The sequence below is a fragment of the Triticum aestivum genome, chromosome 3B (assembly GCF_018294505.1).
Source record: "Triticum aestivum cultivar Chinese Spring chromosome 3B, IWGSC CS RefSeq v2.1, whole genome shotgun sequence".
NCBI classification, from domain to species: Eukaryota; Viridiplantae; Streptophyta; class Magnoliopsida; order Poales; family Poaceae; genus Triticum; species Triticum aestivum.
The window spans coordinates 505,927,722-505,954,965 of NC_057801.1; the positions used below are offsets into that span (position 1 = coordinate 505,927,722).

At 41.1% G+C, this 27,244-nt stretch overlaps 1 protein-coding gene across 2 annotated transcripts; it reads left to right on the forward strand.

Annotated features, from left to right (window-relative positions):
* The first annotated feature begins 632 nt into the window (after positions 1 to 632).
* LOC123070613 (integrin-linked protein kinase 1) lies at positions 633 to 4,814 on the forward strand. 2 transcript variants are annotated; one of them, XM_044493884.1, is made up of 12 exons: positions 633 to 1,163; positions 1,849 to 1,923; positions 2,013 to 2,108; positions 2,214 to 2,299; positions 2,427 to 2,547; positions 2,979 to 3,058; positions 3,163 to 3,197; positions 3,343 to 3,468; positions 3,576 to 3,661; positions 3,839 to 3,960; positions 4,183 to 4,294; positions 4,400 to 4,814. In XM_044493884.1, exons 1-12 carry the CDS (start codon positions 801 to 803, stop codon positions 4,493 to 4,495), a joined length of 1,398 nt encoding a protein of 465 aa, XP_044349819.1. In that variant the 5' UTR covers positions 633 to 800; the 3' UTR covers positions 4,496 to 4,814. The 2 variants fall into 2 exon arrangements, with proteins under 2 accessions (XP_044349819.1, XP_044349818.1); XM_044493883.1 differs by having other exon boundaries at positions 635 to 1,163; positions 3,163 to 3,225; positions 3,350 to 3,468.
* The last annotated feature ends 22,430 nt before the right edge of the window (positions 4,815 to 27,244 follow it).

A 27,244-nucleotide genomic window follows, 5' to 3' on the forward strand; every position in this document is an offset into this window, starting at 1 on the left:
TACTTTTTTTCCCTTGAGTGGGTTTTCCTAATGTTTCTCACACGAGGTTTTGACGAGGTAATTCGTGCAATACAACAACGTATACTATGCGCTTTTTCTCCATATTTTTTTTACATAATTTTTCGAAGTTTTGAGGCATGGATATACGGATAATTACCCAAGGGGGAGTATTGGGAAATCGAGCCCACATTGTGGGAGCCAGCGGAGGCGTGCGAGGCGCACGGGCTAGGCCCTCCCGTTTTCACACTTTGCGTTAAGTGAGTATTTATCCCTTGACCCCCCTACACCTATATAAATAGATGAGAAGCAATCATTGTAACAGAGATCCATTATTAATAAAGGAAGTCTCCTCTCTACTTCCCTGTGTTCATCTACTTTGCGTGTTCGACCACTTTGCCTACGACGCTCGCTCTGATTCCGTAACCTTGAACCGGATTCGACGGTGAAGTTGCGGAAGAGAACCAAATTTACAAGCATGGGTAAGGCTCTACTTCCAGGGGACCAGCTGCCACCCGCTCAATCCGCGGGGTATTGCCACCGAACTCTTCGCCACCGTTTCATACCTCAAGGGGCAGTTAGTTTTTTTTTTGAGTCATACAGTAGTAGTACTTGTTAGTTGGTGGACCTGTTGCCAACTCAGCCGCCAGCCAGCCATCTTTTTCCCATCCAAGTTCTCAACTTCCCCTCCCAAACCCCCTCGCTCGATTCTTCCTCGGACCGACGGACCCTCCTCGGCTCTATCCAATTCCTCTTCCATAAGTCTCCGATCGGATCTCCCGGCCGACGCACCAGCGCCGACGATGGAGCCCCAGCCGCCCACGTCCACGGAGGAGGAGGAGGCGGCGGGGTCGACGACCCCTCGGTTTAGGCTCGGGAAGCAGTCGTCCCTGGCGCCCAACCGCGGCGGCGGCGGTGCTGAAAACGGCGCTGAGGTGTCGGGAGAGGCCGCCGGCGTCGCCAGTTTCCAGATGATGTATCTGGCCCACGAGGGCAACGCGGAGGGGATACGCGAGCTCCTCGATGCCGGCGCCGACCCCAACTTCCGCGACTCCGACGGCCGCACGGCGTTGCATGTCTCCGCCTGCGAGGGCCACGCCGAGGTCGTCGAGCTGCTGCTCGACCGAGGCGCGGAGGCCGTTGTCGAGGACCAGTGGGGAAGCACGGTGAGCCTGCTTTAGACTTTCGCCTCCGTGTTTCTCCATTTGTTCTGCTTTCTTGATAACCTCATAATTTTCCCATGGGGATTCCGATTTAGTGGGAAAACGCTGTAAATCATTAGAGCATGTTTTTGTACGTGAAGTGCTGAATTTCTGTTTTTCAACACAGTAAGTATTTTTTGGGTAATGGTATTCAGCTTACTTTCGCTTGGGAGGGGATGGCAAATCGAACGTTTTTTATGGCAATTTATATTGTCATGAGGATGTCAATTTTTAGTTTGCAAGCACGGCAAAACCTGGCAAAGAAAAATAAATGAACAGAGGCGGATTTGCCATTCTTCTCAACCAAACTTACCATCCCGACAACATAAATTGCGATGCAAATCATTTGCAATTGCCATACTTCCCGGTCGCTGGTTAAGAGTTTTTTCCCCTTCAAATTATTGTACTAAAGTTAGACACTTATTTTGGGACGGGGGAGTATAAGATGTTTTGGATATTTTAATATGGACAACATATGGACTGACGAGTGATATGCAACGTTTTCTATATATATCCGACTCAGAAAAAAGGTTAGAACATCCTATAATAGTGAACGGATGGAGTACATATAAATACTTGCTGTTTAGGAACTATATATAGGTATATACTTTCACTTGAGTTAATTGTGTGTTGCACTACTATCGGGCAGCCTTTGGCAGATGCGATGCATTACCAGAATCACGATGTTATCAAGATCCTGGAGAAACATGGCTCGAACCATAAGGTACTAATGCTGTATTTTTATTACGCTTGCATGTTCAGGCGTTCCAGCGTTCTTATATAATACTAATATCCACTTCCTTTTTTTTGAAGGTTGCTCCTATGCATGTTAACAGTGATCGTGATGTTCCTGAATACGAGATTGACCCAAACGAACTTGACTTCACTAATGGCAAAGATTTAGCTAAGGTATTTGTTAACTCGCAGTCACAATTTTTACTCGAATAACTAGTCTGGACATGAAGTTTTTTCATCGAATGCTATTTGTTTCTTATAGTTTCATTGCCTTCTCAGGGTACATTTCGGAAAGCAACATGGAGAGGCATTATGGTTGCTGTCAAGAAGCTGGATGATGATGTACTTACCGACGAGAACAAAGTGTGGGTTGATTTCACTGAGTAGTTACCTTAATTCCTGATTTATGTTGGCATTCTTTCACTTACGAGTTACTCGATTGCCCAAGTTGGTACTTCCCTTACAGTTTGGATGGATATCTTTGCATTGCAGACAGGCATTCAGAGATGAGCTTGACGTTCTGCAACTAATACGGCATCCAAATGTCGTTCAATTTCTGGGTGCTGTAACACAAACCAACCCGATGATGATTGTCATGGAGTTTATGCCGAAGGTTTGTCTTGGAGTAATGTTCTTTCCAGGTTCATATTATTTTATATTTGATAGCCACTAGTCTCATCTGATGCCACTTAATCAACCACCATTACAGATGCCCTAGTCAAACTTTCTAGGTGTATACTCACGGCTTCCTCTTGAACTAGTATTTGCCTATTTGGTTACGTGTAGTGAGTAAAGGATTGCTGTTGTCATAGTTGACAGTACAAATCAGTTACCGGTCCGTATGATGTTATTTAGCTTTTTTGTTGGTATCACAATAAATATGATTTCTTTCTATCTACTTTCTGTATGATTTCAGCACTGCATAAATTCTTATGTTTCTTAACAATGCATCATTATTTCTGCAACATAATCAGGCTTTCAGTTGACTATCAAAATAAATCACTTTGTTTTATATATTATCAGTGTGGAAATGTTTATTTTCAGGGTGATTTGCGCAAACACTTAAGTAAGAAAGGAGCTCTGGAACCTTTGTATGCAGTTAAATTAGCTCTTGATATTGCAAGGTTTGCCACTCACCATATTCCCCACATCACAGGGACTCTATTATTGCTATTTTTTCTGTTGTTATAACCAGTCCTAACTCGTGGATCTTTGTTCAATGTGACAGAGGAATGAGTTACTTACATGAGCATAAACCTCAAGGTATCATCCACCGTGACCTTGAGCCTTCGTGAGTACTTTATCTCAAAAGATCTTGAGAAATTTGAAGTTTTTTTGTTATTTGCCTCAAGCATCAGTTGCTTCAGATACCTAATTTGTTGAATTTATTTTCTGCCCCTCGTGTAAGAAAATAGAAACATATTGAGGGATGATACTGGGCATCTGAAGGTGGCAGATTTTGATTTGTGTAAGATGCTAAAATGGAGAAGAAAAGTCAGAGAGGACAAACCAGTTACTTCTCCTGGCAATGCATGTAAGCTTATGTACATTTTTTCATCCTAAATTTTTTCTAGTGAGCAGCTCACTGCTTTTGCAAATTTATTCACCTGCTGTTACTGATAATTCATGAATATGTCATAGGTAGGTATGTAGCTCCAGAAGTCCTGCGTAAAGAGGAGTATGATAATAAAGTTGATGTCTTCTCGTTCGCCTTGATACTCCAGGAGGTAATTTTTTTGCTATATAGCATTGCGTATTTCTATGCCATATTGGATGTTTCATCTTGTAATCAACATTTTGTGTAGTCTCAGTTAGAAATTTGAACATGCAGAAAATTTGTTTGATAGATACTCCCAGATCCTTCTAGATGACAGTACTTTTTCCTAATATTTGTACTCTTTCAGATGATTGAAGGATGTCTCCCTTTTCATGATAAGAAGATTGATGAAATTGAGAAGGCCCATAGTTCTAAAGAAAGGCCACCATTTAGAGCTCCTCCAAAGCATTATGCCTACGGGTTAAGAGAGTAAGATTCTCCCACCTTTTTTGCTTTACTATATGGCAGTTGGCAATTACCAATTTGTTTCAGCATTAGAATGGCTTGATTGGATTGCCAATTTCAAGCTTTAGCAATCCATAATCCATTTTGACGATACGGTTCTGTATCCTCCGGATACCATTATACACTGTGACTTTAGTTTGTCTTCCATCCTGACTTTGATTGCTTGCCTACTTGACACTGCTACAGGTTGATTGAAAAATGCTGGAGTGAAAATCCTGCTGATAGGCCCAACTTTAGAGTGGTCATTGATCGGTTGTCTGCCATCCAAATCGAACTAGCTCGCAGAAACCGTTGGAAGGTAATAGCTAATGATTTCCTATAGAATTGTTGTCTTGTTCCATCGTAGCAAAATATACATTGTTCTAGCAAAGGTGTCCTCATGCTGGCTATTCTGGAACAACAGGTCAGACCTCTCAAGTGTTTCCTGAGCTTCGAAGGTTTGCGGAAGAAGGATCGCAATGAGGGCAGCACCACCCGCTCGTCACGCTCATCGCGATAACAGCCAGTTGTCGTTGTTGATTTCATTTGGCAGATCTTATTCATGATTGATAGAAGGCCAACTCTCTATACCATCATCTTTGTGTATCTAAATTTTCTCTGCAGAAGCATGGTATGCTTGTGTTTCTTCCCTGCTGATCAGAATGCTGTTGTACATCAGACGTTTATCACTAAGCCATCAAGGAATTCATGTACAGATTAATCTCTTCGTTTTATACTAGTTTGCTTCAGTGATAGCAAAGCAGCTCCACTTAAGGAAATGTAATCTCATGTTGTGGTGTGACACTTTTGCGGAATGCCATTTGGTCATGTTATTAATCTTTCTGAAGGGCAAATCTGTAGTGTATACTGAAGACTGCACGTTACAAGAATGTACTCGTACGCTGCCTTCGGCACTGAGAGCAACTCTAGCCGATCCCCTAAAATTTAAAGAGGTAAATTGATGAGTATCCTTTAGAGTAGTATATTTACTCTAAATTTTGGTCGTTTCTAGTTGATCCCTGAAATTAGCGGAGTAAAGATTTGCTTTTACCAAAATGGTCCAATTCTAGATTACATAGTACATTCCAACAACATATTTGCACACATATTAAATCCAAACATTATAATTAAGGTTCACACAATTCATGAATATTACAAATTCATAGTTCACAAACTAAATTGTTCAAATTCAAACACAACGAAGGGTTCAAATGCAGTAGAGAGCATGATAAAAGCACAACTACGAAGTGCTATGGAGATGCGAATGATGCTCAACAAGATCATCTTGGAGTTGGGTATGAACTTCTCAGTTCTCGATCCTGTGATGCGCTTTGCGGAAATTTTGCACCGTGGTCTGGCTCAAGAGGATTCATATTGGTGATGTACCGAAAGTTCTCATGCATGTCTCTCTCATCTTAAATGATCATGTTATGCAAGGTGATGCAACATGCAATGATTTGCCATAGAACCTTGGGATTCCGATGCTCAGTAGGGCCACTAACAATGGCAAAGCGCTTCTGAAGCACACCGAAAACTCTCTTCACATCCTTCCTAGTTGACTCTTGACGTGTTGCAAAGTGAGATCTTTTGTTAACTTTTGAATGTGGAATTGTTTTGACAAATGTGGCCCATGGAGGATAGATGCCATCTTCAAGGTCGTAACCCATCATGTACTCACGGCCATTGACCATTTAGTTGCAAGGAGGAGCCTTTTTTGACAAAAAGCCTAGCAAACAGTGGCGATCTTGACATCACATTCAGGTCACTGTGAGAGCCAGGCAATCTAAAGAATGAATGTCAAATCCATAGATCCTTTGATGCAACAACCTCAAGAATGATGGTTGGATTGTTGCATTGGTCTTTGTGCTGACCTTTCTACCCCGCATGACAATTCTTCCATCTCCACTTCATGCAATCAATTGATCCTAGCATCCCAGGCCATCCTCTTGCCTCACTTGATGCCAACAACCTCTTAGTGTCTTCCTCATTTGGTGCACTCAAGTACGCTGGTCCAAAGGTATCAATCACAGCTCTTGTGTATCTTCGGACGACCTCCAAAGTTGTATCTTCTCCAATGCAGACATAATCATCAATGGAATCGGCCAAACACCCATAAGCCAGAACTCGAACAACCGTGATACACTTCATCAAAGGGCTCACACTTATCTCTTCGCATGCATTCTTCTTGAGGTTGAAAATCATCATGCTTCTCCATGGATTTTGCAATGGTGAGAAAGAGACTTGTGTGCATCCGAAATCGGCGGAGAATATACTTCTCCGAATGGGTTGGATTAGGGTCATAATAATCTCTCATAATCTTGGCATGGCCTTTCGCTCTATCACGGTTGAGTTGTATTCGGTCGAACTGCAATCCTCTCCTCGGCCGCCAAATGTCATCAATGAAGATCATGCCAATGACCATTTCAAAGTCATCGTCATCTTCTTCCTCCTCCGAGGACGAAGAGTCCTCGCAGATCATCTCTCTAAGACTCTTCATCTTCAATTTAAATCTCGGTTGAATTTAATTGGCAAAATAAAAACACAAACAAACTCACCTAGCTAGGCAAACCGTTGGACACTTGCAATGAGGCGGAGGTGTAACGACTGACCGACAATGTTGGCCGATACTAGCGGTCGGCGAGGCGCGGAGATGACCGTCAAAGCATGGTGAGGTGCTCATGAGACTATGAGGGAGAAGATCCAAGCCGCTTTCTGGTGATGAGGTAGATGCAGCGGCTGTTGGGGAACGTTGCATGGAAAACAATTTTTTTTCTACGCACACGCAAGATCTACCCATGGAGATGCATAACTATGAGAGGAGAGAGTGTGTATATGTACCCTCGTAGACCGTTAAGCGGAAGCGTTTATCACGTGGTTGATGTAGTCGTACTCTTTGCGAATCGATCACGATCCAACCGATCTAGTGTCGAACGGACGACACCTCCGAGTTTAGCACACGTGCGGCTCGATGATGTCTCCTCCTTGATCCAGCAAGTGGGGATAGAGAAGTAGATGGGATCACAACCAACACTACATCATGGTGGTGTCGAGCACCGACAGCGCTTCGCTAAGCGTCGCCGGGACGAGGCGGTGGAACTATGGAGTAACGGGAGAGAGAGGGGCACCCCTCCACTCTATATATAGGTGGAGGGGCGTGGGAAACAGCCCCTCCAAGCCCTAGGGCGCAACTAAGGGGGAGAGGACTTGGACACCAAGTCCAATCCTATTCCTACTAGGATTCCTTCCTTTTTTGCCTTCCCGTAGCCACATGGGCTTTTGAGAACTTGGTGCGCCTATCCCAATAAGGCCAGGGAGCCTCCCCGCAACACATGCTAGCCCTTGGGTCATGGTGGACCCTGTTGTGGACATCCGAACCCCTCCGGAATCCTTTGAAACCTTCTAGAAGCTTCCCGGTACAATACCGAGAAAACTACACCTTTTCCGGAAGCCAAAATATGACTTCCTATATATAAATCTTTACCTCTCGACCATTCCGAGACTCATCACGGCGTCCAGGATCTCATCTGGGACTCCGAACAAAATTTGGTTACCACTCATCAAATATCCCAATACTACTCTAGCGTCAACAAACGTTAAGCGTGCGACCCTACAGGTTCGGGAATTATGTAGTCATGACCGAGACACCTCTCTGGTCAATAACCAATAGTAGGACGTGGATGCCCATATTGATTCCAACATATTCCATGAATATCTTTTATCGGTTGAACCTTTATGACAACATACGTAATTCCCTTTGTTTGTCGGTATGTTACTTGCCTGAGATTCGATCGTCGGTATCTTCATACCTAGTTCAATATCGTTACCGGCAAGTCTCTTTACTCGTTCCGTAATACATCATCTTGTAACTAACTCTTAGTCACTTTGCTTGCAAGCTTCTTATGATGTGTATTACTGAGACGGCCCAGAGATACCTCTTCGATACATGGAGTGACAAATCCCAATCTCGATTCATGCCAACTCAATAGACACCTTTGGAGATACCTATAGAGCATCTTTATGATCACCTAGTTATGTTGTGCCATTTGATAGCACACAAGGTATTCCTCCGGTATCCAGGAGTTGCCTAATCTCATGGCCGAAAGAATATGTATCTGACGTTAAGAAAGCAGTAGCAATAAACTGAGCGATCATATGCTAAGCTAACGGATGTGTCTTGTCCATCACATCATTCTCCTGATGATGTGGTCCCGTTATCAAGTGACAACACACGTCTATGGTTAGGAAACCTTAACCATCTTTTGATCAACGAGCTAGTTTAGTAGAGGCTCACTAGGGACACGGTATTTGTTTATGTATCCACACATGTATTTAAGTTTCTGGTCAGTATAATTCTAGCATAAATAATAAACCTTTATCATGAATAAGGAAATATAATAATAACAACTTTATTATTGCCTCTAGGGCATATTTCCATCAGTCTCCCACTTGCACTAGAGTCAATAATCTAGTTCACATCGCCATGTGATTAACACCCATAGTTCACATCGCCATGTGCCAAACACCCAAAGAGTTTACTAGAGTCAATAATCTAGTTCACATCGCCATGTGATTAACACCCAAAGAGTACTAAGGTGTGATCATGTTTTGCTTGTGAGAGAGGTTTAGTCAACAGGTCTGCCACATTCAGATCCCTATGTATTTTGCAAATTTCTATGTCTACAATGCTCTGCATGGAGCTACTCTAGCTAATTGCTCCCACTTTCAATACATATCCAGAATGAGACTCAGAGTCATCCGAATCGGTGTCAAAGCTTGCATCGATGTAACCCTTTGCGATGAACTCTTTATCACCTCCATAACCAAGAAATATTTCCTTAGTCCTCTTAGGTAACTAAGGATAATATTGACCGCTGTCCAGTGACCCACTCCTGGATTACTATCGTACCCCCTTGCCAAACTCATGGCAAGGCACACAACAGGTCTGGTACACAACATGGCATACTTTATAGAACCTTTGGCTAAGGCATAGGGAATGACTTCCATTCTCTCTCTATCTTCTGTCGTGGTCGGGCTTTGAGTCTTACTCAACTTCAAACCTTGCAACATAGGCAAGAATCCTTTCTTAGGCTGATCCTTTTTGAACTTGTTCAAAACTTTGCCAAGGTATGTGCTCTGTGAAAGTCCTATTAAGCGTCTCGATCTATCCCTATAGATCTTGATGCCTAATATGTAAGTAGCTTCACCGAGGCCTTTCATTAAAAAATTCTTATTCAAGTATCCTTTTATGCTATCCAGAAATTTTATATCATTTCCAATCAATAATATGTCATCCACATCTAATATCAGAAATGCTACAGAGCTCCCACTCACTTTCTTGTAAATACATGATTCACCGTAAGTATGTATAAAACCATATGCTTTGATCACCTCATCAAAGCATATATTCCAACTATGAGATGCTTGCACCAGTCCATAGATGGATCGCTGGAGCTTGCACACTTTGCTAGCACCTTTAGGATCGACAAAAACTTCTGGTTGCATCATATACAACTCGTATTTAAGAAACCCGTTAAGGAATGCAGTTTCGACATCCATTTGCCAGATTTCATAATCATAAAATGCGGCAATTGCATGCTAACATGATTCGAAAGACTTAAGCATCTCTACGGTTGAGAAAGTCTCATCATAGTCAACCCCTTGAACTTGTCAAAAACCTTTCACGACAATTTGAGCTTTATAAACAGTGATATTACCATCAGCGTCCGTATTCCTCTTGAAGATCCATTTATTTTCAATGGCATGCCGATCATTGTGCAAGTCCACCAAAGTCCACACTTTCTTCTCATACATGGATCATATCTCATATTTCATGGCTTCAAGCCATTTGTCGGAATCTGGGCTCATCACAGCTTCTTCATAGTTCGTAGGTTCACCGTTGTCTAACAACATGACTCCCAGGACAGGATTAACATACCACTCTGGTGCGGAACATGTTCTGGTCGAACTACGAAGTTTAGTAGTAACTTGATCCAAAGTTTCATGATTATCAACATTAGCTTCCTCTCTATTTGGTGTAGGCATCATGGGAACATTTTCTCTGATGTGCTACTTTCCAATTCGAGAGAAAGTACAACTACCTCATCAAGTTCTAATTTCCTCCCACTCACTTCTTTCGAGAGAAACTCTTTCTCTAGAAAGGACCCATTCTTGGCAACAAAGATCTTGCCTTCAGATCTGTGGTAGAAGGTGTACCCAATAGTTTCTTTAGGGTATCCTATGAAGACGCACTTCTTCGCTTTGGGTTCGAGCTTATCAGGATGAAGCCTTTTGACATAAGCGTCACATCCCCAAACTTTAGGAAACGACAACTTAGGTTTCTTGCCAAACCATAGTTCATAAAGTGTCGTCTCAACGGATTTAGATGGTGCCCCATTTAATGTGAATGCGTCTGTCTCTAATGCATAACCCCAAAATGATAAAGGCAAATCGGTAAGAGACATCATAGAACGCACCATGTCTAATAAAGTACGATTACGATGTTCGGACACACCATTACGCCGTGGTGTTCCAGGTGGCGTGAGTTGTGAAACAATTCCACATTGTTTTAAATGAAGGCCAAACTCGTAACTCAAATATTCGCCTCCGCGATCAAATCATAGAAACTTTATTTTCTTATTACGATGATTCTCCACTTCACTTTGAAATTCTTTGAACTTTTCAAATGTTTCAGACTTGTGTTTCATCAAGTAGACATACCCATACCTACTCAAATCATCTGTGAAGGTCAGAAAATAACGATACTCGCCGCGTGCCTCAACACCTCGGACCGCATACATTGGTATGTATTATTTCCAATAAGTCATTAACTCGATCCGTTGTTCCGGAGAATAGAGTTTTAGTCATCTTACCCATGAGGCATGGTTCGCAAGTATCAAATGATTCATAATCAAGTGATTACAAAAGTCCATCCACATGGAGTTTTTTTCATGTGCTTTACACCAATATGACCTAAATGGCAGTGCCACAAGTATGTTGCACTATCATTATCAACTTTCTATATTTTGGCATCAATATTAGAACATGTGTATCACTACAATCAAGATTCAGTAAACCATTTACATTGGGTGTATGACCATAGAAGGTTTTATTCAAGTAAACAAAACAACAATTATTCTCTTACTTAAACGAATAACCATATTTGCAATAGACACGATCTAGTCATGTTCATGCTCAACGCACACACCAAATAACATTTATTTAGGGTCATCACTAATCCCAAAGGTAGAGAGAGTGTGCGATGGTGATCATATCAATCTTGGAAACACTTCCAGCACACATCGTCACCTCACCCTTAACCAGTCTCTGTTTATTCTGCAACTCCTATTTTGAATTTCTAATCTTAGCAACTGAACCGGTATCAAATACCCAGGAGCTACTATGAGCACCAGTAAGGTACACATCAATAACATGTATATCAAATATACCTTTGTTTACTTTGTCATCCTTCTTATCTGCCAAGTATTTGGGGTAGTTCCACTTCTAGTGACCATTTCCTTTGCAGTAGAAGCACTCAGTTTCACGCTTGGGTCTAGCTTTTGGATTTTTCACGGGAGCGGCAACTTGCTTGCCATTCCTTTTGAAGTTCTCTTTCTTTCCCTTGCCATTTTTCTTGAAACTAATGGTCTTATTAACAATCAACACCTGATGCTCTTTCTTGATTTCTACCTCCGCCGATTTCACAATCGTGAATAGCTCAGAAATTGTTTTAGTCATTCATTGCATATTATAGTTCATCACGAAGCTCTAGTAGCTTGGTGATAGTGACTGGAGAACTCTGGCAATCATTATCTTATCTGGAAGAGTAACTCCCACTTGATTCAAGTGATTGTAGTACCCAGACATTCTGAGCACATGCTCACTGGCTGAGCTATTCTACCCCATCTTGTAGGCAAAGTACTTGTTAGAGGTATCATACCTCTCAACACAGGCATGAGCCTGAAATACCAATTTTAGCTCATGGAACATCCCATATGTTCCATGGTGTTCAAAATGTCTTTGGAGATCCGATTCTAAGACGTAAAGCATGGCGCACTAAATTATCAAGTACTCATCTGATCGAGCTTGTCAAATGTTCATAACATCTGTATTAGCTCCTGCAGCAGGTCCGTCACCTAGCGGTGCATCAAGGACATAATTCTTCTGTTCAACAATAAGGATAATCCTCAGATCACAGACCCAGTCTGCATTATTGCTACCAACATCTTTCAACTTAGTTTTCTCTAGGAACGCATTAAAAAATACAAGGGAACGGTGACATGGGTCATTGTTCTACAACATAGATATGCAAATACTATCAAGACTAAGTTCATGATAAATTAAGTGCAATTAATTAAATTACTAATTAACTCCCACTTAAATTAACATCCCTCAAGTTATCTAAGTGATACATGATCCAAATCAACTAACCCATGTCAGATCATCACGTGAGATGGGGTAGTCATCAATGGTGAAAATCTCTATGTTGATCATATCTACTATATGGCTCACGTTCGACCTTTCGGTCTCCAATGTTCCGAGACCATGTGTAAACATGCTAGGCTCATCAAGTTTAACCCAAGTATTCTGCTTGTGCAAAAACTGGCTTACACCCATTGTATGTGAACATAGAGTCTATCACATCCGATCATCACGAGGTGCTTCAAAACGACGAACTTTAGCAACAGTGCATACTCGGGGAGAACACTTTTATCTTGAAATTTTAGTGAAGGGATCATCTTATAATGCTACCGTTGTTCTAAGAAAAATAAGATGCATAAATGATAAACATCACATGCAATCAAAATATGTGACATGATATGGCGATCATAATCTTGTGATTTTGATCTCCATCTCCAAAGCATCGTCATTATCTCCATCGTCACCAGCTCGACACCTTGATCTCCATTGTTGGCGCCGGGGTCGTCTCGCCAGCTATTGCTAACGCATAGCGATAAAGTAAGGAATTACATGGCACTTGCATTTCATACAATAATTAAGAGACAACCCCAAGGCTACTGCCTGTTCTCGATATTAAAAAACATGATCATCTCATACAACAACGTATATCACATCACGTCTTGACCATATCACATCACAACATACCCTCCAAAAACAAGTTAGACGTCCTCTACTTTGTTGTTCCAAGTTTTACGTGGCTGCTATGGGCAACTAGCAAGAACTGTTATTACCTAAACCACAATGGTGATTTATCAAGTTTGCTGTTTTAACCTTCTTCAAGGACCGACCATAGTCAAATTCGATTCAACTAAAGCAGGAGAAACAGACACCCGTCAGCCACCTTTATGCAAAACAAATTGCACGTCAGTCGTGGAACCGGTCTCGTGTGTGTGGATATGTAACATTGGTCCGGGCCGCTTCATCCCACAATGCCGCCGAATCAAAATAAGACGTTGGTGGTAAGCAGTATGACCATCACCGCCCACAACTTCTTTGTGTTCTACTCGTGCATATTGATACATCCATTTTGCATCATGCTTTTATATCAATATTTATTGCATTATGGGCTGTTATTACACATTATATCTCAATACTTATGGCTATTCTCTCTTATTTTACAAGGTTTACCATGAAGAGGGGGAATACCGGCAGCTGGAATTCTGGTTGGAAAAGGAGCAAACATTGGAAACCTATTCTGCACTGCTCCAAAAGTCCTGAAACTCCATGAAACATGTTTTTGGATTTAATAAGAATTATTGATTGGAAGAAATACATCAGGGGGCCCACACCCTGGCCAGGAGGGTGGGGAGCGCGCCCACCCCTACTGGGCGCGCCCCTGTCTCCTGGGCCCCCTGGTGCCCCCCGGGTGTCCATCTTCTGCTATATGAGGGATTTTACCCTGGAAAAAAATCATGGGAAAGCTTACGGGACGAAACTCCGCCGCCACGAGGCGGAACCTTGGCGGAACCAATCTAGGGCTCTGGCGGAGCTGTTTTGCCGGGGAAACTTCCCTCCGGGAGGGGGAAATCATCACCAATGATCCTCTCATCGGGAGGGGGTCAATCTCCATCAACATCTTCACCAACACCATCTCCTCTCAAAACCCTAGTTCATCTCTTGTATCCAATCTTGTATCAAAACCACAAATTGGTACTTGTGGGTTGCTAGTAGTGTTTATTACTCCTTGTAGTTGATGCTAATTGGTTTACTTGGTGGAAGATCATATGTTCAGATCCTTAATGCATATCATTACTCCTCTGATTATGAACATGAATATGCTTTGTGAGTAGTTATGTTTGTTCCTGAGGACATGGGTGAAGTCTTGCTATTAGTAGTCATGTGAATTTGGTATTCGTTCGATATTTTGATGAGATGTATGTTGTATTTTCCTCTAGTGGTGTTATGTGAACGTCGACTACATGACACTTCACCATTATTTGGGCCTAGATGAAGGCATAGGGAAGTAATAAGTAGATGATGGGTTGCTAGAGTGACAGAAGCTTAAATCCTAGTTTATGTGTTGCTTTGTTAGGGGCTGATTTGGATCCATATGTTTAATGTTGTGGTTAGGTTTACCTTAATACTTCTTTTGTAGTTGCGGACGCTTGCAATAGGGGTTAATCATAAGTGGGATGCCTGTCCAAGTAAGGGCAGTACCCAAGCACCGGTCTACCCACATATCAAATTATCAAAGTACCGAACGCGAAATATATGAACGTGATGAAAACTAGCTTGACAATAATTCCCATGTGTCCTCGGGAGCTCCTTTCTCATTATTAGAAATTGTCCAGGCTTATCCTTTGCTACATAAAGGATTGGGCCACCTTGCTGCACTTTATTTACTTACTACTCGTTACAACTTATTTTATCACAAAACTATCTATCACCTACAATTTCAGTGCTTGCAGAGAAAACCTTATTGAAAACCGCTTATCATTTCCTTCTGCTCCTCGTTGGGTTCGACACTCTTACTTATCGAAAGGACTACGATAGATCCCCTACACTTGTGGGTCATCAAGACTCTTTCTGGCACCGTTGCCGGGGAGTGTAGCGCTTTTGGTGAGTGGAACTTGGTAAGGAAACATTTATATAGTGTGCTGAAATTTTCTGTTACTTGTCACTATGGAAACTAATCCTTTGAGGGGCTTGTTCGGGGTATCTTCACCCTGACCAGAAGAGCAAAGAGTTGCTCCTCAACCTACTGAACTTTATGAAAATATTTACTTTGAGATTCCTTCGGGTATGATAGAGAAACTGCTAGCTAATCGATTTACAGGAGATGGAACATTGCATCCCGATTTACACCTTATCTTTGTGGATGAAGTTTGTGGATTATTTTAAGCTTGCAGGTATTCCCGATGATGTTGTCAAAAGTAAGGTCTTCCCTTTATCTTTGAAGGGAGATGCATTGACATGCTATAGGCTATGTGATGATACGAGATCTTGGAATTATAAACGATTGAAGTTGGAATTTCACCAGAAGTTCTATCATATGCATCTTGTTCATCATGATCGTAATTACATATATAATTTCTGGCCTCGTGAAGGAGAAAGCATGGCTCAAGCTTGGGGGAGGCTTAAATCAATGTTATATTCATGCCCCAATCATGAGCTCTCCCGGGAAATGATTATTCAAAAAATTTATGCTCGGCTTTCTCTTAATAATCGCAACCTGCTCAATACTTCCTGTGCTGGTTCTTATATGCTGAAGACTATTGAATTCAAATGGGACTTATTGGAAAGAATTAAATGCAACTCTGAAGATTGGGGTTCCGACAATGGTAAGGAGTCAGGTATGACACCTAAGTTCGATTGTTTTAAATCTTTTATGGATACCGATGCTTCTCATGGATTTAGCGCTAAGTATGGACTTGACTCTGAGATAGTAGCTTCTTTATGTGAATCTTTTGCTACTCACGTTGATCTCCCTAAAGAGAAGTGGTTTAAATATAATCCTCCTGTTGAAGTGAAAGTAGTTGCACCTATTACAGTTGAAGAAAAGACTATCACCTATAGTGATCCTATTGTTCCTACTACTTATGTTGAGAAACCTCCTTTTCCTGTTAGGATAAAGGATCATGCTAAAACTTCGACTGTTGTTCATAAGAGTAATACTAGGACTTATACACCTCCTAAGCAAATCAATGTTGAACCTAGTATTGCTATGGTTAAAGATCTCTTGGATGATGATTTAGATGGGCATGTTATTTATTTCTGCAATGAAACTGCTAATATTGCTAGACCAGATACTAAGATACATAGACCTGTCGTAGGCATGCCTGTTATTTCTGTTAAAATTGGAGATCATTGTTATCATGGTTTATGTGATATGGGTGCTAATGCTAGTGCGATACCTTATGATTTATATAAAGAAATTATGCACGACATTGCACCCGTTGAATTAGAAGACATTGATGTTACTATTAAGCTTGCTAATAGGGATACCATTAAACCAGTCAGGATTGTTAGAGATGTTGAAGTTTTATGTGGGAAAGTTAAATACCCTGCTGATTTTCTTGTTCTTGGTTCCCCACAAGATGATTTTTGTCCCATTATTTTTGGTAGACCCTTCTTGAATACGGCTAGTGCTAAGATTGATTGTGAAAAAGATATTGTCACCATTGGCTTAGATGGTATGTCTCATGAGTTTAATTTTGCTAAGTTTCGTAGACAACCTCGTGATAGGGAACCACCTAGTAAGGATGATATTATTGGTCTTGCTTCCATTGCTGTGCCTCCTACTGATCCGTTAGAACAATATTTGCTAGACCATGAAAATGATATGTTTATGAAGGAAAGAAGGGAAATAGATGAAGTGTTCCTTAAACAGGAACCTGTGCTGAAACATAATCTTCCTGTTGAAATTCTTGGGGATCCCCCTCCACCCAAGGGTGATCCCATGTTTGAACTCAAACCATTACCTGATAACCTTAAGTATGCTTATCTTGATGAAAATAAAATATATCCTGTTATTATTAGTGCTAACCTTTCAGAGCAAGAAGAAGAAAGATTATTGAAAACTCTGAGGCCAAGATGCTATTGGATATACTCTGGATGATCTTAAGGGCATTAGTCCCACGTTATGCCAACACAAAATTAAATTGGAGGACGATGCCAAACTGGTTAGGGATCCTCAACGACGACTGAATCCCAAGATGAAAGAAGTGGTAACAAAGGAGATACTAAAGCTCCTTGAGGCAGGTATAATTTATCCCGTTGCTGATAGTGATTGGGTAAGCCCTGTCCATTGTGTTCCTAAAAATGGAGGTATTACTGTCGTTCCTAATGATAAAGATGAATTGATCCCGCAAAGAATTATTAAAGGTTATAGGATGGTAATTGATTTCCGTAAATTAACTAAAGCTACTAAGAAAGATCATTACCCTTTACCTTTTATTGATCAAATGATAGAAAGACTATCCAAACACACTCATTTCTGCTTTCTAGATGGTTATTCTGGTTTCTCTCAAATACCTGTGTCAGCGGGGGATCAATCAAAAACTACTTTTACTTGCCCTTTCGGTACTTTTGCTTATAGACGTATGCCTTTTGATTTATGTAATGCACCTGCTACCTTTCAAAGATGCATGATGGCTATATTCTCTGGTTTTTGTGAAAAGATTTGTGAGGTATTCATGGATGACTTCTCTGTTTATGGATCCTCTTTTGATGATTGTTTGAGCAACCTTGATCAAGTTTTGCAGAGATGCGAAGACACTAGTCTCGCCCTGAATTGGGAAAACTGTCACTTTATGGTTAATGAAGGCATTGTCTTGGGGCACAAGATTTCCGAGAGAGGTATTGAAGTTGACAAAGCTAAAGTTGATGCTATCGAAAAGATGCCATGTCCCAAGGACATAAAAGGTATAAGAAGTTTCCTTGGTCATGCCGGCTTTTATAGGAGGTTCATTACGGACTTTTCTAAGATATCTAGGCCTCTGACTAATTTATTGCAAAAAGATATTCCTTTTGTCTTCGATGATGATTGTGTAGAAGCATTTAAAATACTTAAGAAAGCTTTCATCACTGCACCTATTGTTCAGCCACCTGATTGGAATTTACCTTTTGAAATTATGTGTGATGCTAGTGATTATGTTGTAGGTGTTGTTCTAGGGCAAAGAGTTGATAAGAAATTGAATGTTATCAAGTATGCTAGTAAGACTCTTGATACTGCCCAAAGAAATTATGCTACTACTGAAAAAGAATTCTTAGCAGTTGTGTTTGCATGTGATAAGTTTAGACCTTATATTGTTGATTCCAAAGTTACTATTCACACTGATCATGCTGCTATTAAATATCTTATGGAAAAGGAAGACGCTAAGCCTAGACTCATTAGACGGGTTCTCCTGCTCCAAGAATTTGATTTGCATATTATTGATAGAAAGGGAGCTGAGAACCCCGTTGCGGACAACTTATCTAGGTTAGAGAATGTTCTTGATGACCCACTGCCTATTGATGATAGCTTTCCTGATGAACAATTAGCGGTCATTAATGCTTCTCATACTGCTCCCTGGTATGCTGATTATGCTAATTACATTGTTGCTAAATTTATACCGCCTAGTTTCACATACCAGCAAAAAAATTCTTTTATGATTTAAGACATTACTTTTGGGATGATCCACAACTTTATAAAGAAGGAGTAGATGGTGTTATTAGACGTTGTGTGCTTGAGCATGAACATGAACAGATCCTACGCAAGTGTCACTCTGAATCTTATGGAGGACACCACGCTAGAGATAGAACTGCACACAAGGTACTACAATCTGGTTTTTATTGGGCTACTCTCTTCAAAGATGCTCATAAGTTTGTCTTATCTTGTGATGAATGCCAAAGAATAGGTAATATTAGTAGACATCAAGAAATGCCTAAGAATTACTCTCTTGTTATTGAACCGTTTGATATTTGGGGCTTTGATTATATGGGACCTTTTCCTGCCTCTAATAGTTATACACATATTTTAGTTGTTGTTGATTACGTTACTAAGTGGGTAGAAGCTATTCCAACTAGTAGTGCTGATCATAACACTTCTATTAAAATGCTTAAAGAAGTTATTTTTCTGAGGTTTGGAGTCCCTAGATATCTTATGACTGATGGTGGTTCACATTTTATTCATGGTGCTTTCCGTAAGATGCTTGCTAAGTATGATGTCAATCATAGAATCGCATCTCCTTATCACCCACAGTCTAGTGGTCAAGTAGAGTTGAGCAATAGAGAGCTCAAATTAATTTTGCAAAAGACTGTGAATAGATCTAGAAAGAATTGGTCCAAAAAACTTGATGATGCATTATGGGCCTATAGAACTGCATACAAAAATCCTATGGGTATGTCTCCTTATAAGATGGTTTATGGAAAAGCGTGTCATTTACCTCTTGAACTTGAACATAAAGCATATTGGGCTATTAAAGAGCTCAACTATGACTTCAAACTTGCCGGTGAGAAGAGGTTGTTTGATATTAGCTCACTTGATGAATGGAGAACCCAAGCCTATGAGAATGCCAAGCTATTCAAAGAAAAAGTCAAACGCTGGCATGACAATAGGATACAAAAGTGCGAGTTTAACGTAGGAGATTATGTGTTATTATTCAACTCTCGTTTAAGATTTTTTGCAGGAAAACTTCACTCTAAATGGGAAGGTCCTTACGTTATCGAGGAGGTCTATCGTTCTGGTGCCATAAAAATCAACAACTTTGAAGGCACAAGTCTGAGGGTGGTAAACGGTCAAAGAATTAAACATTATATTTCAGGTAATCCTATCAATGTTGAAACTAATATTATTGAAACCGTAACCCCGGAGGAATACATAAGGGACACTTTCCAGAATGTTCCAGACTCCAAAAAGGAATAGGTATGTGGTACGGTAAGTAAACCGACTCCAAAACAACTCCAATGGCAATTTTTATCAGTTTTGGAATATTTAAGAATTTTAGGAAGAAAGAAGTAGTACGAAAGGGACACGAGCCCCCCTGTCTCGTGGACACCTCGTGTGCCTCCTGGACTCCATTTTCTTGCATGTTACGTATTTTGGTCGGTAAAAATTCATTATATATACTCTCGAAGGTTTTGACCACCGTATCACACAAATTTCCTCTGTTTTTGTTTCAAGCTGTTTCTGTTTCAGATTTAGAGCAATATGTCATCCCAGGATTCGGAAGGAGAAAGTTATGTGGCTGATTACCCCGTAGACCTTAGGGTCTGCGGGGACTTGGATCATGATGGCTGGACCTCTAAAGAAGAGGAAGACTATGAGCCTAAAGTAAAGGAGCAGACGAGTTCAGACGAAGACGAAGCCCCATTACCTCAGCCTAGGGACATGCATGTGGAGTTTAAAAACTCAAGCCTCCCTGATAGAGCAAAGAAGCCAAAGATCGAGTTTATCCCTTTTCGTCTCTTGCAGGAAAATAAGCAGGAATTATGCAAAAGAGTATTAAGCCTTCAGCAGGAGATCGAGGACCTAAAGGAGCAAAATGTTATACTCAAGCGTAAATTGAGGGACAAGCCTACATCATCAACAACTCCTACTTCACCACGTCCGAGGACATAATTACATTGGTAAGGGCACTCCCCTTGGCAACTGCCAAGCTTGGGGGAGGTGCTCCGGTATCGTATCACCATCATACTCCTATCTTTACCGTTTTATTTAGCTCGATCCTTTTAGTAGTATCTTGATCTAGTAGATTTAAGTTTTGTTATCAAGTAGTTTGAGTTTTGCTTTGTGATCTCTTTTTGTATTCGAGTCCGTGAGCTATCTATAATAAAGATTAGTGTTAAGTCAAGGGCTTTGCTATCTTGCTATGATCTTGAGAAAGTAGAAAGAATAAAATAGCTCATATTGATCTTATGATTAGTAATGACTTCACACATAGAAAGTATGAGGCATAAAAGTTGTTGAGAGTTGATAAACGTAGTTTTGGTCATCGTTGCAATTAATAGGAAGTGATAAGGAAAGAGAGGTTCACATATAAATATATTTCTTGGACACCTTTTAGAATTGGGAGCACTCATTAAGTATGACATGCTAAAAGAGCTGACGTTGGACAAGGAAGACAACGTAATGGTTTATGTTTTCTCACATCTCAGTTAAAGTATATTGTTATTGACCTTCCAAACATGTTGAGCTTGCCTTTCCCCCTCATGCTAGCCAATTTCCTGGCACCAAGTAGAGATACTACTTGTGCTTCCAAATATCCTTAAACCCAGTTTTTGTCATGAGAGTCCACCATACCTACCTATGGATTGAGTAAGATCCTTCAAGCAAGTTGTCATCGGTGCAAGCAATAAAAATTTCTTTCTAAATATGCATGATTTATTAGTGCGGAGAAAACAAGCTTTGTACGATCTTGTTGTGGAAGTAATAAAAGCGACGGACTGCATAATAAAGGTCCACATACAAGGGGCAATATAAAGTGACGTTCTTTTGCATTAAGATTTTGTGCATCCAACGCTAAACGCACATGACAACCTCTGCTTCCCTCTGCGAAGGGCCTGTCTTTTACTTTATGTTTTTACTTTATGCTTCAGTCAAGGTGATCCTCACCTTTCCCTTTTTCATTTTATCCTTTGGCAAGCTCCTCGTGTTTGAAAGATCATGATATATATATCCAATTGGATGTAAGTTAGCATGGGCTATTATTGTTGACATCACCTAAAGGTGAGTACATTGGGAGGCAACACAATAAGCCCCTATCTTTCTCAGTGTCCGGCTGAAACTCCATAACCACAAGTATTGCGTGAGTGTTGTCAACTGTAGAAGACTACAAGATAGTTGAGTATGTGAACCTGCTGAAAAGCTCTATTGTTGACTCTTTCTGATGTTATGATAAATTGCAATTGCTTCAATGACTAAGATTATAGTTTATTAGTTCTCAATGATGTTTTTGAACCATACTTGACATTGTGAATTGATTGTTACTTGAGCATAAGAAATCATATGATAAATCTATATATGTTGTTGTTATAAGAATGATCATGATGCCCTCATGTCCGTATTTTATTTATATCGACACCTCTATCTCTAAACATGTGGACATATTTTTCGATATCGGTTTCCGCTTGAGGACAAGCGAGGTCTAAGCTTGGGGGAGTTGATACGTCCATTTTGCATCATGCTTTTATATCAATATTTATTGCATTATGGGTTGTTATTACACATTATATCTCAATACTTATGGATATTCTCTCTTATTTTACAAGGTTTACCATGAAGAGGGGGAATGCCGACAGCTGGAATTCTGGCTGGAAAAGGAGCAAACATTGGAAACCTATTCTGCACTGCTCCAAAAGTCCTGAAACTCCACGAAACATGTTTTTGGATTTAATAAGAATTATTGAGAGGAAGAAATACATCAGGGGGCCCACACCTTGGCCAGGAGGATGGGGGGCGCGCCCACCCCTACTGAGCGCGCCCCCTATCTCCTGGGCCCCCTAGTGCCCCCCCGGTGTCCATCTTCTGCTATATGAGGGCTTTTACCCTGGAAAAAATTGTGGGCAAGCTTACGGGACGAAACTCCGCCGCCACGAGGCGGAACCTTGGCGGAACCAATCTAGGGCTCTGGCGAAGCTGTTCTACCGGGGAAACTTCCCTCCGGGAGGGGGAAATCATCACCAACGTCATCACCAACGATCCTCTCATCGAGAGGGGGTCAATCTCCATCAACATCTTCACCAGCACCATCTCCTCTCAAAACCCTAGTTCATCTCTTGTATCCAATCTTGTATCAAAACCACAAATTGGTACCTGTGGGTTGCTAGTAGTGTTGATTACTCCTTGTAGTTGATGCTAATTGGTTTACTTGGTGGAAGATCATATGTTCAGATCCTTAGTGCATATTATTACTCCTCTGATTATGAACATGAATATGCTTTATGAGTAGTTACGTTTGTTCCTGAGGACATGGGTGAAGTCTTGCTATTAGTAGTCATGTGAATTTGGTATTCGTTCGATATTTTGATGAGATGTATGTTGTCTTTTCCTATAGTTGTGTTATGTGAACGTTGACTACATGACACTTCACCATTATTGGGCCTAGAGGAAGGCATAGGGAAGTAATAAGTAGATGATGGGTTGCTAGAGTGACAGAAGCTTAAACCCTAGTTTATGTGTTGCTTCGTTAGGGGCTGATTTGGATCCATATGTTTAATGATGTGGTTAGGTTTACCTTAATACTTCTTTTGTAGTTGCAGACGCTTGCAATAGGGGTTAATCATAAGTGGGATGCTTGTCCAAGTAAGGGCAGTACCCAAACACCGGTCTACCCACATATCAAATCATCAAAGTACCGCATGCGAATCATATGAACATGATGAAAACTAGCTTGACGATAATTCCCATGTGTCCTCGGGAGCTCCTTTCTCATTATTAGAAATTGTCAAGGCTTATCCTTTGCTACCTAAAGGATTGGGCCACCTTGCTGCACTTTATTTACTTTATTTACTTACTACTCGTTACAATTTGTTTTATCACAAAACTATCTGTCACCTACAATTTCAGTGCTTGCAGAGAAAACCTTACTGAAAACTGCTTATCATTTCCTTCTGCTCCTCGTTGGGTTCGACACTCTTACTTATCGGAAGGACTACAATAGATCCCCTACACTTGTGGGTCTTCACATATCATCTACGCATATACCTGACTCAAATACCACTGTTGGAGAACATTGCATGGAAAACAAAAAAAATCTACACACACGCAAGATAAATCCATGGAGATGCATAGCTACGAGAGTAGAGAGTGTGTCTACATACCCTTGTAGACCGTTAAATAGAAGCGTTTATCACGCGGTTGATGTAGTCATACTCTTGGCGATCCGATCACGATCCAACCGATCTAGTGCTGAACGGACGACACCTCCGAGTTTAGCACACGTGTGGCTCGATGACGTCTCCTCCTTGATTCAGCAAGTGGGATAGGAAAAGTAGATGGGATCACAACAACCACGATGGCGTGGTGGTGATGGTGGTGGTGGAGCACCGACAGTGCTTCGCTAAGCGTCGTCGGGACGAGGCGGTGGAACTACGGAGTAACATGAGAGAGAGAGGGGCGCCAAGGGCTTGGTTTGATATCTTGGGGCGCCCCTCCCCTCTATATATAGGTGGAGGGGCATGGGAAACAGCCCCTCCAAGCCCTAGGGCACAGCTAAGGGGGAGAGGACTTGGACTCCAAGTCCAATCCTATTCCTACTAGGACTCCTTCCTTTTTTGCCTTCCCTAGCCACATGGGATTTTGAGAACTTGGTATGCCTAGCCCAATAAGGTCAGAGTGCCTCCCCACTACCCATGCTAGACCTTGGGTCATGGTGGACCCACTTGTGGACTTCTGAACCCCTTCGGAATCATCCAGAACCTTCTGGAAGCTTCTCGGTACAATACCGCAAAAACCGCACCTTCTTCCGGAACCCAAAATATGACTTCCTATATATAAATATTTACCTCTCAACCATTATGAGACTCCTCATGACGTTCGGGATCTCATCCGGGAATACGAATAACATTTGGTTACCACTCATCAAATATCCCAATACTACTCTAGCGTTAATGAGCGTTAAGCGTGCGACCCTGCATTTCGGGAATTATGTAATCATGACCAAGACACCGCTCTAGTCAATAACCAATAGCGGGACATGGATGCCCATATTAATTCCAACATATTCCATGAAGATCATTTATCGGTTGAACCTTTATGAAAACATATGTAATTCCCTTTGTCTATCGGTGTGTTACTTGCCCAAGATTCGATCGTCGGTATCTTCATACCTAGTTCAATCTCGTTACCAGAAGTCTCTTTACTCGTTCTGTAATACATCATCTTGTAACTAACTCCTTAGTCACTTTGTTTGCAAGCTTCTTATGATGTGTATTACCGAGAGGGACCAAAGATACCTCTCTGATACACGGAGTAACAAATCCCAATCTCGGTTCATGCCAACTCAATAGACACCTTTGGAGATACTTGTAGAGCATCTTTATGATCACCCGGTTACGTTGTCATGTTTGATAACACGCAAGGTATTCCTCCGGTATCCAGGAGTTGCATGATCTCATGGTCGAAGGAATATGTATTTGACATTAAGAAAGTAGTAGCAATAAACTAAACGATCATATGCTAAGCTAACGGATGGGTCTTGTCCATCATATCATTGTCTTAATGATGTGATTCCGTTATCAAGTGACAACACATGCCTATGGTTAGGAAACCTTAACCATCTTTTGATCAACGAGCTAGTCTAGTAGAGGCTCACTAGGGACATAGTATTTGTTTATGTATCCACACATGTATTTAAGTTTTTGGTCAGTACAATTCTAGCACGAATAATAAACCTTTATCATGAATAAGGAAATATAATATTAACAACTTTATTATTGCCTCTAGGGCATATTTCCATCAACGGCGACGGTGTTTCAGCTTGACTTTGACGACAATGATGGTCAATGACCGACTCATACTAGGTTAGAAGGGCGGCGATGGTGAAGAGAAGCGATGGGGTAGCGGCGAAGGTGGTGCGTAGTTGCCGGCATCAGGGGTGGGGGAGTGAAAAATAAGGCACCACTTTTGCTCGGTCGGGTGGTGGCCGAGTATATTTAGGAGTTCGCGGTGCCGAGTAGTATAATTTTTACTCCGCTAACAGTTATAAGAGTTTGTATAGGTGTTGGTTAGAGGAGCAAACCAGGTTTTTTATACTCCTCCAACCATTTTTGGGGGATCGGCTAGATTTTCTCTAAGGACTTCCCACCGTCATCTCTACCGGATGCTCCGACACTCTTTTGGTTGATGATGTCTGTCTCAAAACATCTTTGATCCATCTTTCTTCCCTCCGGTATTCCGTATTCATATATACTCCCTCTGTTGCATAATTTAGTGGTTATAGATTTATTTTAGAAGTTAAACATTGCAATCTTTGACCAAATTTATAGAGAAACCTATTTATATCTACAATACCTATATATATAGTATGAAACTACTTATAATGAATCTGAAGATGTATGTTTGCCACTCTAGACGTGAATGCTTTTCTGCACAAACTTGACCATAGATTATGAGGTTCGACTTTTCCAAAAATCTATATGCACCTCATTATGAAATAGAGAGATTACCAGATAATGAGAGGACGGTGGCAACATATGCTATCCATTGTCTACCTGCCCGGTGCAACAAAACCACTTCTTATTTTATTTATGTTGCAGTCTAATTATTTTTTTCATTGCTTCAGTTGCACTTTCTTCATTTACGGGTTGCTTGAAAAGTGTGATAGTTACGGCGCTTGAAGTATACAGATTGAATTCTTCCTTCTTCCTCTTGGTCTTTCTAGGCAGCGAGGTGGAAACAAGGTGTAGAGAGGGAGAAGGCATATAAAAAGACACATGTCTAGGGGCAAACCACAACAATGAAATAAAATTTGCTCCATACATCTTACTACTCGAGCGGAAACAAGTCATGAATTTTTTATAGAGAAAAGACAGTTGTCCAACTTTATAAATGAAACCAAACATGATAAAGCAAGTCATACAACCACAACTACGACTGTGCGGTAGGTTCATACCTAAAAAATAAAAATAGTACAAGCCGACATGGTGACGATAGGGCATGCAAGCACAATACCAACTGAAAGAACATGCGGTGCCCCCATGTTTGGTTTTGGTAATTGATGACAATCTCTATGGACTAATGGTTGCCTTGAGTTATATTTGAAGGTTTTGTCCATAAACTTTTCTTGGAGTACATGTGTTGGTTTCAAGGAGAGTTTGTGTCGACCAAGGTGCTATTCAAGGAATTACCTAAAAGATTGGTCTTACGAGAGGTTGATCAAGACTAAGTCAAAGAGTGAATCAAGTTGATCAACACACAAAGCATAGAAGATGTACCGAGAGGGATCAAGTGATCCCATGGTATGGTAAGCATTGTCAATTACGCTTTGTGTACTAACCCATGGTCTTCGTGAGAGTTCTTTGTGGGGTTAGGATGCGCTGTGCAAGTTCAAGTGATGCATCACGAAGAGATCAAGTGCTTGAAGCTTGCCGTCCATTTGGTGACAGTGGACTTGTGAAGATGAGCAGAAGAGTGTCTCACCCGTAGTGGACTATGGGGGAGCAATCATCTAGTCTTCATCGAGCCAACGCAATCAAGAAAGGTGGTCCAACTTGAGGGAGTCAAGATTGCCATCATCTAGCTCAAGTGGACCATGTGCAAGGCAAATGTTTTCCCTTGATAGTTTTTCTATTTTATCGGTCTCATGATGGTAGTTGGGAAACCGGGTTATAGGATCGTTTGTTGTACTATCAAGGGGGGCTCTCAAGTTGGTAGCTTGATCGTATCGTTAGT